The 14,817-nt window shown below is 43.9% G+C and overlaps 1 protein-coding gene across 12 annotated transcripts in view; it reads left to right on the forward strand.

Annotated features, from left to right (window-relative positions):
- Positions 1-14,817, forward strand: part of Ptprt (protein tyrosine phosphatase receptor type T) — a 1,106,759-nt gene that overhangs the window by 697,816 nt on the left and 394,126 nt on the right. For all 12 annotated transcript variants that reach the window (XM_085697063.2, XM_085697062.2, XM_085697064.2 and 9 more), the window contains exon 8: positions 8,954-9,250. In XM_085697063.2, coding sequence (XP_085553189.2) covers positions 8,954-9,250 — 297 coding nt within the window. The remainder of the gene's footprint in view (positions 1-8,953; positions 9,251-14,817) is intronic.

A 14,817-nucleotide genomic window follows, 5' to 3' on the forward strand; every position in this document is an offset into this window, starting at 1 on the left:
GGTAAGAGCTTAAAATATCTATTTGAAGAAAGCATCTTTCCAGTGTTTTACCTTGAGCAAAGAATACTCTTATTCCACTGTTACAACTATGCTGACTCTTACTGTTACTCCTTGATATGGGCGGGAGGGGGGGCCAAGGCATGCAGACTTGCTAGGGCATCACTGTATAGAGACCACCTGTCTGGTAGGAGGTAGGGATGCCTACTCCACCGCCCTGTCCTTACACACTTCAGCATTTCAATGGCCATCTGTCTACCCATTGTAATTCCTTGGATATTAAACATGCTATGCCCTCTGTCTGGGCTTTAATCTTTTCATCCCCCGTTTCTCCCAGCCCCATCCCAACATACCTTCCCATTTACCTGTTAATGGCTTTCTAGTCTGTGTCCAAGGTCCCTTCCTTCAGAACAGTTATCTTGGCATCCAGGCTCCATGTTATGCAGTTGTTCATTTACTGTCACATATGTAGGTCTGTGTCCACTAGCATGGGATGACTATGTTATAGATAAGTGAGGCTTAGTCCAGAACCAGGAGCCTTTGATTCAAGGCCAAGAACATACCATTCAGGAGTACACAAGCATTTGAGTCAAGAGGTCTAAGCCTTATTGAATACCACTTAGGCTTCTGATACATATCTTGGTAGATAACTACCAGTTTGGCAATTGGCATAATCAGTATAAAAAATTGGTTGTCTTTAGAAGCCTATTGACTAGCATAATGATTACTCTAAATTATTAAAGTTATTCAAAATTTGTAGACTAGCCAATATTTTTGTTTATTTTATTGGAGTATTGGAGACAGAACCCGGAACCTTATGCATCATAGGCAAGCATTTTAACTCTCAGTTACACCTTCAGCTCCCACAACATTTTTCAGAGTTACACAGTGACAAGCAAGATCTCTGCTTTTCAAACGTAAGCTGAGGCCCATGCCATGACCCCTAAACAGCCCTGTAACTGAGTGACTTTAAGACACTTGTTTTGTCCCTTCTATTAGAGCAGTCAAATGAAATCCCATAACCTTGACTGCCTGATCTAGACAAAGTATTATGGAGCATAGGCATCCCCATTATACATGGGTTGTCTGGCCAGCTGCCATTACAAACACAGGTATGAACAGACATAGTAGAGACTATGCCAGACCTCCAGGGTCTGAAATATTTGCTATCTGGTCTCTTACACAAAAGGAAAATGTTTTCCCACTTGCGATACTATCCCATCTGCTCCAAATGATCCTTTCATGCAAAATGGAAAGCAAATTGCCTTAAAGGACAGACTTCTGGGCCCTCACTGAGCCATATGGAACAGACTGACCTATTTTGTGCTTGTTGGCTAATACATGTTCAAAGAATAAATGTTCATCTGCGAAGTAGAATTGGGCTCAAGACTTGCTCTCATTATAACCTAATAATGCAGTTATAGAGGAATCGTTAACCTGAACTCACCTCAAATTTCTTTGGTGGCTTCAGTTTCTATCAAAAAGAATGTCCGGGTTGTGCAAGACTCATGTTCAAATTGGCTCAAGTGAGTCCCCAAAGTGAAGCTGTGTACCCAGGAGGCTAGTACTTCCCCCGTAGAAGACACAGTGGACTTTGTCATGCTCTCCTTCATAGCTATCAGGCCTGTACCCTGCTAGTATAAATTCCATTAAGATGAGAAAGTATCTGCCTCATTCACCTTTATCTCTAATGACCGGTCCATCTCAGAGATCTAATATATTTTCATAGAAGTTAAAACCTATCTATAGTATTATCCGAAGAGGCATCCTTGAAAGGTTAGTAATGATAAATTATTGCTGGTTAAAGCATAAGCCTATAAGCAACCTATAGTACATACAAGGTCAGGAGCTGGAGCATGGTAATGTCCATGAGTTCTGCTTGACTTAATATCAGGTCATCTCACTTCCTCTTCTGGGCTTGGAAGATGTAACTCTGTCAAACACACAATTGACATACTGACTTCTTGGTGCACTCATAGCTCTTGGAGACATCCATCATCCAAATAGGATAATGAGGCCCAGCTATAGATGAGAGAAGGGAATTGCTTTCCAATTAGGTGCTCACAGAGACAATGATCTCATCATACCATGGTACCTCCTTGGTCAATATATACTGTTTTATTTAGGGATATGATGAAATGATCAATGAATTACCTTCTCCAGGACATTGCTACAAGAAGGTAGGGAACAATCCACCTCCTCAGCTATCTTGCTCCAGCTTCTGATGGTTAGAATTGTCAAGACAGCTGACCTCAGATGTCTGTGTGGTCAACAAATTCCAGCCACCAAATATTTGAAATAATAAAAGTTAGTAAAAAAAAGGAAAGGATTCGAGAAAGAAGATGGATTTTAACTTTGCTCCTTTTGCCTTTTTCCCCCTCCTTTGTGTATCATTTCCATGCAGAAATTGCAAATTAATGGTCACATCGAACTATCTGTCAATGTATTACTGCTCTTGCAGCGTCAAATTATGTTGGCAATAATGTTTCCAGCTGCCTAGGACTCCATTGCAATTTAATTTAAAAGGAACTCAAATTGCATCTCCAAATGGATAAAAAATTAATTTTACATACAAGCTCTCCACCTCCACATTTTCAGCCCCATGCCCCAAATTATCTCAATTTAGGTTCAACTTGGAACAGTACATGTGCCCAGCCAACTCCACATGCCAAGATGAATACATGGTAAATTCATGAAGTGGAAATCTGATTTCTGCTCCTTTCTTTAATAAGATGTTCTGCTTTGATTAAGGTCATTAGGAGATTCTACAGCTATTTCCTTTGACTTAATAGCTGAGTCCATGCAGAACAAAACCAGAAGGCAATTCTGACCTAACCACATGATTACCCTTAAAATTGAAACACAAAGAGACCCCTGGAACACCCTGTTGCTTATTGTTTTTTCCTGTATTATATTTGGACCTTAGTTATGCTCCTGAGGTCAGGCATCATTGGCTTTTTAGATTTACATATCTATCAATTTAATTTGCCTTTCTGTATAACCTATATACTAGTTCCATGTTCAAGTTACCATGTGACTAAACCTCCTGCAATTCAATTACAGGTTGACAAAAGTCTCTAGGTGTGTTAAACAGAGAGTTTAAGGCAGTCATGATGGTCAAGGAAGTCCTTTGAAAAATTTACCATCAAATGGTGATGTTAGGACTGGACTTTGAATATATTGACAAGTGATTTGTCTCTGTAGGCAGCATCTTAAACACAGAGAACAACACAGACGAAAGCAAGGGATGTCAAAGGACTTGCATGCCATATTCCCCTTTGGGAGGCTAGGGTTTGATGTATGAATAGTAGAAACAGAGACAGAGGGAATTGAGGTAGGAAGGTCCCAGTCAAGAAGTTAAGCTTCCTTTTGGAGGTGGCAATAGTTTCTTAAAATGTTAGGGACACACACACACACACACACACACACACACACACACACACACACCTACCTGCACCTAGCACTTGCAAAATCCTTAATGACCCTGAAATAAAAGGACAAATGGAAGCCTGTGACCGGTTTCGATTCTCCTTTGATCCAACCCTGTTTCTCTCATCCAGGACTTGTGCAAATATGTGTGAAGACCTCAGGCCTCAAATTCAAGCTCTCTCTGCTCCTCTTCTCAGCTATTCTTTGCCCTAGCAGTGCTCACAAGAAGGGACAACTAAGGAAAGTAGGCCTCACAGGACCTGCAATGAGTTTGGAGATATGGAGACAGAAAATTTTAGGGTTTCAGTGATGTGAAGCATGTTCAGAAGGGAGATCAGGGGACAGGTGGGCACAATGCACTCACTGCTGAGCCCTTGTCCTGGGAAGAAGTCAGTCTGACAGGATCCAATATGGGACTCAGAACCAAGTCCATGGCTGCACTGCAAAGGTATTGGGATGAGAGCCACTTTGATTTTCCATAAGAGAATAACTTTCAGAGGCTCACATGAGCCAGCAGCTCTGGGCTCTGTCTGCTGTCTTCTTGGCCTGTAGGCTGTTACTGAAGAAGGTCACATGGACAGGACCTTATCTGGAAGCAGAGACCAGAGGCTGTAGGCTTGGATGTATTTACACGGGGGATATAAATTCAACAAACCAATCTCTACTGCACACACAAGACTTTCTCAGCAATTTCAACTTGTTTGCGCCGACCCAAATGTAAACCCAGGACTTTGACCATGGAAGGCAATTACTGGAGCAGCCTTTCAGTTTGGCGGGTGAAGCTATTTGGGAGGTGGGGGTGTCATCACACTGAAAGCGTGAGTGTTCCCATCACACATTCTGAAAACTAGTTTTTCTCGTGTAGGATTTCAGGGTCTCCTCTCGGTTGAAAACAAAGCAAAAAAAAAAAAAAAAAAAAAGAAAAGAAACGCGTGCCTCGGACATCCTGCCGATGTGCTGGCGTGAATAGAGGAGGAGGAGTGGAAACAAGTGACTGGAACTCAGTTTCCTAGAAGAAACCACCATCTGGTCATCTCCTAGGAAGCCCGCACGACAGATCCCAAAGATGCTAGACAAACAGAACATTGTCATTGGCAATCTGGGAGACAAATGTATAAACAAGCAGTTCCTGGGCAGTGTGACAAGTGCTAATTATGATGGACAATGGTGCTTGGAGCTAGGGCTGTGTTCCGCCATGGAACCTCAGGGACATAGACCACAGGCAAATCCCAAAGGCAGATGCTGAAGCGCTACCTAGCCCAGAGCTCCTGCCTCATAGACAACGCCTTTGTTTTCTAGAATGTGAATGACCACGGTCACAAGACACTTTCAACAGCATTTAGCTTACCCAGGGGGCCACTAGAGCCCCAGCTTACTGCCTTTGAACTTATATTTCCTGAAATCTCTTAATTTCCATAGGCAGGGGGAACCTCTACAATCATCTCCCAAGGTCTCTTTAGTGGACAGATGTGTTCTGAGTCCCCTTTTCCTGGTGATGCTGTGAAGAGTCATATCTGGCCGAAGTGTGCAAGCATGCCTCACTTCTGTCTGGAGTCCAGTCATAGTAAATATTTTTGTGACACCTGAAGAGGAGTCACATGGAAAGCAGTCATATTTGTGGGTCCTCCCAACATTCTAATATTTATTCACTTCCCTACCTGTCCTAATTTATCCAACCCCTAAGACCTTGTTGTTTGTCTTCCCATGAAGACTTTAGTAGGGATGCAAGCAAGGCCCTGGGAATGCAGCTCCTATTCTTAAAACACTCCCATACATGTGGGTAGCAATGACTGGACCTAGTGGGCTATAAACAATAACAAAAAGATGTGAAGTTTGGAAGGGGTTGTGTTGGGGGAACATGGGGCGAGTTGGAGGGGAAAATGGGAATAGATGTGGTATTTTATTGTATACATGTATGAAATGCTCAAGAAGAAAGAAAAACTTTTAAAGGCTTCGTCGGGCATTTCTCCAAGAGAGGCAGCTCTGTATAAGAGGAATCCCCACTGTTAGAGAAAGGCAATTTTCTCTCTTTACAGTTCATTTTATGCTCATTAGCAGCCCTCTGAGATTAGTGCAGTAATTTCCATGTTATAGATGAGGAGATGGAGGCAGAAAGATGGAGTGCCCTTGGCCAAGGTCACTTAGCTATTGTGCGCCAGACTCTGGCTTCCAGCTATGTTCCAGCTTAATCCTGTGTTCTCCAGAGAACCAGGGTCTACACCTGTGCCCCCAAATTCCTAAACCAGAGGGAAGCTCTTTGCTGTGTGACAGGCTTCCCACTCTCCTTGCACCCCATGAGAAGAGGGAAGGAAGGCTCCGGGATAAGGTCCCTCACAGGAAGTCAGGAAGATGTTTATATGTGCATCTGTACAGTTGGGTTGCAGAAAAATAGGGTGGAAGTTGAAGACAGGCCTGGGTACAGCTTAGCATTGAGTCTCAGCATTGACTCTGCTCATGGCAGGTCCCAGGCTCCTAAGGACAAAGCAATTTTTGTGTTAAAATTTTTTTTTTACCTAGCTTTCCACTAGGTCTCTTCTAAATTCCCAACGGCTGTGGCCTGCCTCATGTTTATGCTCTATTGTGACCTGTCTCGGGTGGGGCCACATAGAGAAAAATCAAAGGAATGGGACTTTCTCAGACTGTAAATCTCAGCCCTGTCTCTCACTGTGTGGCCTGAGGACATGCATCTCATCTCTCAGCACTTTGGTTTCCTCTCGAGTAGGTCTTCTGATGCCTCCTCACAAGTTGTGAGGTTGATCAAGCCCAGCATGCACTCCTTCCATGGTTGTGGTGGTCTGGCCCACTTTTTATCTCCCTTATATACTAGATTCAAATTCAAAGCCTAGACAAGAGTCCCAGATCCTTCATCTGACGATGGATGGCTATACAGATGGAGACCCACATTGGAGCACCGGACTGAGCCCCCCATGATCCAAATGAGGGGCAGAAAAAGGAAGAACATGAAAAAAACTCAGGACCGCGAGGGGTGCGATCACCCACTGATACAAGGGGACTGATCTAATGAGAGTTCACCAAGGCCAGTTGGACTGGGACTGAACGAGCATGTGATCCAACCAGATTTTCTGAATGTGGCCGGATCTCTGAATGTGACTGGTCCGGAGCCTTTCTGAAAAGTCACTGACAATGACACTGGGACTTGTTTCCTCTGCATATGCTGAATTTTTGGGATCCAGTCTGTTCGGATACTCACCTTCAGGGACCTGGAAGGAGTGGGGAGGAACTTGAACTTCCCACAGGGCTGGAAGCCCTGACTGCTCTTAGGGATGAAGAGGGAGGAGGAGGGAGTGGGGGGAGGGGGAGGGTGTTGGGAGGAGGGGCGGAAATGAAAACTTTCATAATTTAATAAACTTAAAAAAAAAAACAAATTCAAAGCCTCATTTTGCTCCTTGATAGACTTGATACTTTTTCCAAGTTCCCTTACCTCTCCAGGCTTTGATTTGTTCATTTGTCAAGTGAGTTGGCAATCCCTTCCTCCTAGCATCCTGATTCAGAAAATAGAACAGACACTTTCTGAATGCTATTCCACTGATGATATTTTATTTGTACTTTTAAAGCATACTGAACACCTCAACACTTCTCTTTGACATGGAATATTGTAGTATTTAAGATGTGTAACAAAACTATGTCCTTAGCCTTATCTGAGTCTTAAATATCTGTGCTCTCACTTTCTAATGAGGAACTAGAGGGCCCCATGAGGTAACTATCTTCCTGGGGTTCAGTGTTGGTTTTGAAGAAGGTCCCAGAGAAGGAGCGTTTGAAAGGTATTCCTTCGGGGTGTACACCGGCAGAGTTCTGGAATGTGTGTAGAGAGAAAATTTCCTGCAGGACGAAAGCTGGAGGGTTGCTGACATTTCCCAGGCAGGATGTTTCCTCTGTCACTCTGCCCATGTGTCTGCAGCCACTGCAAACTGGACCACAGAGAGACACCCAGTCAAGCAGTCATAGCCATGGCTGTTCACAGCCCTGAACTGTGAGTCCCACATCTTTTATCTCTCACTCCACACAGGTTCAGCATACTGGGTCCCGAGCATCTCGTCCGCGGTCCCTTTCACCGAGTCACTCATTTGCTTTTGGGACTCTGGATGTTTTTTTTGCACAAAGGACGCTGTCGCGTGGATAACTGAGCTGCAGAATGAGGTGTGAATTCCTCAGCCGAGGAAAGGCCAGAGCTACTGATTTAAGCAGTGTGCACATCTATGGGATGGACCGCCCTCCTCTCTGACACACTTGTGAAGTGTGTGCCTTGACAAAGCTCTGTTATGAACTACACTTCTCCCATAGGGGTGAATTAGGGAACTAAGTTGGTGTCAAGAGTCCCCACCATAGCCTTTCTTGTGGTGCAGAGGCAGCTGCACTCCAAAAGCTCTGGGAACTCGAGGACTGGAGAGGTGACCATATCCTAGTCTGGTGCCCTGCATAATGGTGCTACCCAGAACTGGAATTTATGAGTCATTCAGATTGTGTATGGCATATGAAAGATGATTATTATTCTTATTACTCTTCCTATTACTATAAAAATTAAGCCCCAGCTAGTCTATATGGTGTGCTTATTAATTCCAGGTGCAACTCTAATGGCTCAGGGTGTTTTATCCGGCTCCACCCTCTCCTGCAGTGGGGCTAGCTTCTATTATCACTAATTTACAAATGAAGTAAAAGGTAGACTCAGAGACACGGCCCAACTTGATGATGGCCTGTAAGCAGTATGGGGTTAAATGCTGATCAGAACCCTACTTCACTATTCTTGTCTGTTTTAATCACTTTTGTGCAAAACCATCTCTTTATTTCTTGCAAAGTATAAATATCAGTGCATAGATTATGAAGTATGACATGATCATTGTTAAATATGGGGATCTGGGACAAAGATCAGTGTGTAAAGGGAGGTGAGGTACAGTATTGGGGTACTGGGGACTGGTAGAATGGTGTTCATGGGGAAAGTGGGGGTGACAAGAAGAAGAGTGAAGTGTGGCAGGATGCTAGTAAATTCCCTATCATAAGTGAGAGTGGGAAGGTGAATTCAAAGGCCAAGCTCTTGCGACATTGTGGTCATACAGATTGATTGGAGGTTGAATGTCTGCTTGTGGTGAAACCAAAGTTCCAAATTGCGCATCTGGATGGGAGGAAAGGGGGGACCCTCAGCTCTATGGAGAGAGGCCTTAGCTGAGTTAAACACAGAACTACACAAGTCATCTAAATCACAAATCGCAAATTGTTGTTGTCAATGACGCAGTTGTCAGTGAGACTCAGATGAATCCCTGATTTTATATTTTTGTGTCTGGCACATTTCATTGTGAAAGAAATAGAAAAATTTTCACCCTATTTATTTTTGTTTTGCCTTAGATCTGTGTGCTTAAAGAAAAGAATTTGGTTTAAAAAGAAAGTTTCATGTAAATTGTGCTGCAGGACGCAAAAGACCGTGGGGACTTTGAGATGCACGTGGAGGAGCAGCTATGTCCACCCACTTCCTGTAGTCTCCTCAAACCTCACGTACCATGTGTATATTTTGCAGATCCTGTGCACGGCCCTCAGAACGTGGAGATTGTGGACATTCGGGCCAGGCAGCTGACCCTGCAGTGGGAACCCTTTGGCTACGCAGTGACCCGCTGCCACAGCTACAACCTCACGGTGCAGTACCAGTACGTGTTCAACCAGCAGCAGTACGAGGCTGAGGAGGTGATCCAGACCTCTTCCCACTATACCCTGCGGGGTCTGCGGCCCTTCATGACCATCAGACTGCGGCTACTGCTATCCAACCCTGAGGGCCGGATGGAGAGTGAGGAGCTGGTGGTACAGACCGAGGAGGATGGTGAGTGAGGGATGGTGAGCCAGTTTATGGGAACAGAGAAGGTGAAGTGTTCTCAGGGGACATACCAGTCTGTGGTGAGGTTGACATGCGTGTGTGTGTGTGTGTGTGTGTGTGTGTGTGTGTGTGTGTATGTGTGTGTACATGTGTGAGCATTCACATGGAGGCTACAGCTCAGTGGTGCAAGTGTCTTCTCTATTTTTTTTCATTCTGGTCTCTCTTTGGGGTTTGGTGCTCATGAATAAACAGGCGAGTCATCAAGCCTCAACGATCTTCCTGCCTCTGCATTCACGCCACTAGGAATGCAGGCATGCTCTGCCATACACATTTTTTTATTTGGATGCTGGGAATCTGAACTCAGGTCCTCGGTCTTACACAGGAAGCAATTTACTGCTGGATCAAACTCCTTAACCCTGTTCTCCATCTTCCGTCTTCCCATTGTTCTCAAGATCTCCCTAGAAGCAGACTGTGCATGGTGTGATTCCAGAGTGGTTATGTTGCTGGGAGCAGTGTCCGCTCTGCCATAAGTATGTGCTAACGGTAACCCTATGTCTCCCCCATGTCCCCCTCATGTTCTATCGCTCTTCCTACCCAAGATTTAACTCTTCAGATGCCTCCTGGAAAGGGCAGTTATTTTATTGTTTAAGCATGTTGAAATTGAAAACCAAACAACTTGATTCTGTACAAATTTAAAAAAAAAAAACAACAGAATCGCTTAAGGCTTAACGTGCACATTGAATGCACGCAAAGCTGATTATCCACCTGGATGTCCCGCAGGCATCTCAAATATCATGTACTGCAAAAATGAGCTAATGTTCTCTTCTAGGCTGACTTATCTTCTTGTGTTCCTTGTTTCAATGAGCTACACCTGGAAGGGAGAGAGAGAGAGAGAGAGGGAGAGAGAGAGAGAGAGAGAGAGAGAGAGAGAGAGAGAGAGAAAGAGAGAGGAGAGAAGCTAGAAAATCAACCTACAAATGTCTTCCCACTCCTCCACCCCTCCCACCCACTCATCCCTCCTCCCCTCACCCCTGCCCCATCACACTCCCCACCCACTCCATCCCATCTATCCCATCCCACCTTGCCTCCCCACCTCACCACCCCATCCCACTCCACCCTTCCGCTCCCCCACCCTGCCCATCTCCCCTCACCTCACCATACCTCCCCCACTCTACAAGGCTCCATGGAGTCTGCTTCTTGCACTGCGTCTTGGAATGTGTTTCCTACCTTGAGGATACTAGATTGTGGAGTCTTTTTAAATCGAGAATATAACTATCTTCCTGTCATGCCAATGCTTTTCCTTCTGTTTAGACCGACATCTCCCTTCATGTCTACAGGACAGGTTCCTCTACTCCTATTACAAAACTTTACTTAAATTTTACTTTCTCCATAAGTTATCTTTGCCTTAAGTTTCTTGGTTGTTTCATCCCAGGATTGTAGTACAGTCTTTATGGAACTCCAAACAGTAACCATCTTCTGTATGACAGAATTTGTGATTTTTAAGACATACCTAAAAAAACACTTCAGTGTGTGTTTATTTTGGTTTTCCCCTTAGCCTGGCTAATTGCCGGCCCCATTAAATTCTCTAGAATTGGATTCAATGTAGATTTGTGTATAAGCGATTAAGGAGAGTTTGGGTAGGGATGACAAGTAGGCCAGCAAAGTGGAGGAAGCCCTGTTACAACTTCCGGCAGGTCCGAGGAGAGCTCTCCAGGGTTTGTTATGTATCACACATGTTCCACGCCAGGGGAGGCAGCTGCAGCTTGTCCTAGATCTGGTTCCACTTTTTATTCAAACATACAGAGCCCCTATCTCCAACAGAGGGAACAACACTCTTTGAGAAGACAGACTCTCCAGTCTAGTATGCCTGGGGCACCCTCTTTAATCTCTTAGTACATTGGTTTTCTCACTTATAAAATGAACTTGATGTTAATACTACCTTGTAATTTATTGTGAATATTAAAGGGGATGGTAGATTTAAAAAAAAAAATGGCCCAAGACCTAGTACCAGGCTTTCAATAAGCGTAGCTGCCTATTACATTTGCAGTAAGTCACAGAAAAAAAGTCCTGAAGAGAAAGCCTCTGGTACAAAACCTCAGCCAAGCAGATGTTGTGGGATTTGTCTCCATGCTCTTACCAACCATTGTGCCAGTTGTGGAAAGTCTGCTGAGGGTCCTGAAGGATTGGCAGTATACCTGGGTCCTGATGGGAGAAGCAGGGTGGTGGGCAGAGAGTGGTCGGTGATTGCTATTCCAGGGCTATCCTCTGGTGCTGGCAGGGAGGAGCCTTTGTGGACAAATCATCATGATAGAGCCAAGGAGCACCTCAGAGAGAAGCATTCTCTTCCCCAGGCCACTTTGAGCTGCACTATGAGAATGACCTCCATCGGCAACAGCAAGTCCCAAGTCCTACCTTTAAAAGCTGTCTTGTCCTCTCTCCTTCTCAGTTTTACCACCAGGAGAAAAACAAACACACCACAAAGCCGTTATCAAAACAATGTGGGAACAGCAGTGCTTTGAAATTAAATTTATAGTAAACAACATTAATAAAACATCAATTCCTGCTTCGGGAGATGTGTGGACATTATCATATTAAAGACACCAGCACATAAGACGCCCTTCCTTGGTCTGTCGCTCTTCTGAGGCCATAGCTCATAATCTCCTGGAAGGTTCCAGCAGGGTGTGGAGACTCTTTGGCAGTTTGTATTTGGTTTTGTTTGTTAATGTGTTGTCTCAATATATTCCCCAGGCTACTCTTAAACTCTTGGCTGAAGCCATCCTCCAGCCTCAGCCTCTTGAGTAGCTAGAACTAAGGCATGCATCAAGATTGCTGTGGACAATCCGTGAAGGCCAGGGCCAGATTGCCTTCTCCATAGGCTCCTTTTCCTGGAAACTCATTCACAGTGAGAAGACACTGAGGTGGGAGCCCTCGAGGGGCTGCTTGCCTGAACCTCCCCTCCAAGAGCCAGAGAGCAGCCTCCTAGACGGGGCTCGCTGACTTTTGTGTTGCTCTCACCCATCCTCAAAAGTTTTGAGGTGGAAGAGTTCAAGATCAGTCATTTTAGCACACCAGTACCTTTGAGGGTCCTCAGAATAATTGCTAGAGAGCAGCTCCTGGTCCATGAGACACTGGGATTTATCAGGAAAACAACTGTTGATTTAAAAAAAATTGAGTGGACTTTTACTTTGCTGTGCCCTACAAATATCTCAGCTCTTTATGGTCATCATCCACCTTAGCCAACCTACAGCTAAGTGTACGGAAATATAACAGAGGCAGTCCTAGAAGGTGCAAACCATGTGACATGGTGTCGGAGAGGTGGGGTAGATCTGAGAGGAGTTGGGAGTTGGGGGGTGGGGGTCATGGATGAGTATGATCGACATATGGTGCATGAATGTATAACATTCTCAAAAAGATAATAAAAATATTATATTATAAAATAAGCTATGGTATTTAACCTATTAGTTCTTCAGTGTGCATAGCTCAAAGTAAAGATATTCTCATATAAATCCACAATATTATGCAACGTCTAAGAAAGTTGACATTACCTTAAAATGACACAACCCAGGCCATTAGGAAAGTCTAGTGCAGTGGATCTCAACCTGTGAGCCACAGCCCCTTTGGTCCTTATGATATGTCCTTGTTAGTCCTCCTCTTCTCTGGCATGCTGCAATGCCCCAGACTGTCTGTAATGTTTCTGCTCCAGAGGCCATCACTTATCTAAAGATTTCTGCTTGCTTCTTCAGAGAACAGTCCCTGGGCTCTATGACAGTTTGGTACATTCAATGGAGCAGCAAAGTCACTAACTGATCCATGAAGACAGAGCTGGGGAATATAATTCACCTCTTTTAAATCCCGAGCCAATCCTGACTGAAACACATACTTCCCGATACTTCTGCACACATATTCCAACAGTGAGGACCCCGGTTTTCTGCATCCATCTGTCTGTCCATTTGCATGATCCCAAAATGTACCAACCCACCAGCAATTAGTGGGTCTACCAACAGAACATTTTAATTTCTCTGCACTAAACTTTGCACTGCTTGGAATGTGCAGTCAAAATACTGTGTTCAAACATTCTGAGTTTCTATCTATATGATCTTAGTTTTAAGTTGATAGCCAATTAAGATCCTTTTAATTTTAAGGTTTTCCTTCCTCTATGCTTTGAAAAATAAATGTTACTACTTCCAACATGCAAATCAGTTGCTTCTTTAAAATGTCAGAACTCTATGTTACAAAGAATTCATTCAGGGAAATAACTGACATGATCCTTCTGTATTCTTCAATTCAAAACCTGAAAGACCAACATTTTAAATATAAAATACCACATTTTGCTATTCATTTTCAATTTAGTGTTGCATGTATATGTATATTTTAGACCCAACTGCTTGGTATTGGATAACCAATTAGGAGGTTCATCCCTAGGGAAGACTGATTCTCTCTCTCAGCAGCCATTGGTTGACTATAGCTCCTAGGGGTGGAACCACATGAGACTTCTCCATGCACGTTGGCGTGTTAGTTTGTAGTGTCATTGTAAAGACTGCTGAGATTTCATGGCTGCAGCTTCTGAGAAATATACAAGACCCTATCTCACATCAGGTGTCCGGATCCTCTGGCTCTTACAATCTCTCTGCGCCCTCTTCCATGCATTCCCAGAGCCTTAGACTTAGGGGTCATTTTGTGGATATCAGCTGGAACTGGGTACCCCATGGTCAACCGTTGTCTGCTTTTGGACCAACTGTGTCCCCATCAGCCACAAACACAAAACTTCTCCTATGTAGGAAAAGAGCTACATTTACGTTTAACTGTTTAATTATTCTTTCATTTCCATTTTATATAATTTATTTAACAAAAAGCAAATAATATTTTTCCTCTTCCCCTCCTTCTACCTTCTCTTTATCTTCTTCCTCCTTCCTCTTCTCTGCCCCTTTTATCCTTCCCAATCGCCCCCCACAATTCCACTGAGCCCAGAGCCTTCCATATGCCTGCACCACTGCGGCAACTCGAGGTTCCCTTTCCCTTCTATTTAATCTGAAACCCAAGGAATAATGTATACTTCACCTGTGTTTATGTTCACTTTCTCTATCCTAGAAAACTTTCCATGTAAACAATGACCTGGTCTCTTAACACCTTCTTGGTGTTATGGCTGTGTGGAGCGATTGCCTGAGTGTCCAGTGGCGGCTGTTTCAGTTGTGTACCATTACCTACTTTTTTTCATCTAGGTCATCTTGTGTCCCCCCTCCATTTCAAGCATCATATTTGCTGCTTGATTAGTTGTTTGCTATAAAGAGGTACACTGTAGTCATACTGCAGCCAATAGCCTTGCTGTGTAAGTTGCTGGGTGTTTGTGGAGATGTGTTTTCAGGTAAATTCTTCACGGTAGGACTGCTGGAGTCAAAGGGTAAATGCACAACCAATTACGTTCTCCTTCAGAGAGGGCCTATCATTTTTCATTTTCCCAGGCATTTTCACACCAAATATGAAAAAACAAGCAGGATTTCCCCCTGTTGTATGATAAGGGAATGTAATTTTAACAACACATAAAAATGTAATTGATTATAATAAGCAACAGTATA

The sequence above is a fragment of the Myodes glareolus genome, chromosome 10 (assembly GCF_982192425.1).
Source record: "Myodes glareolus chromosome 10, mMyoGla1.1, whole genome shotgun sequence".
Lineage (NCBI taxonomy): Eukaryota > Metazoa > Chordata > Mammalia > Rodentia > Cricetidae > Myodes > Myodes glareolus.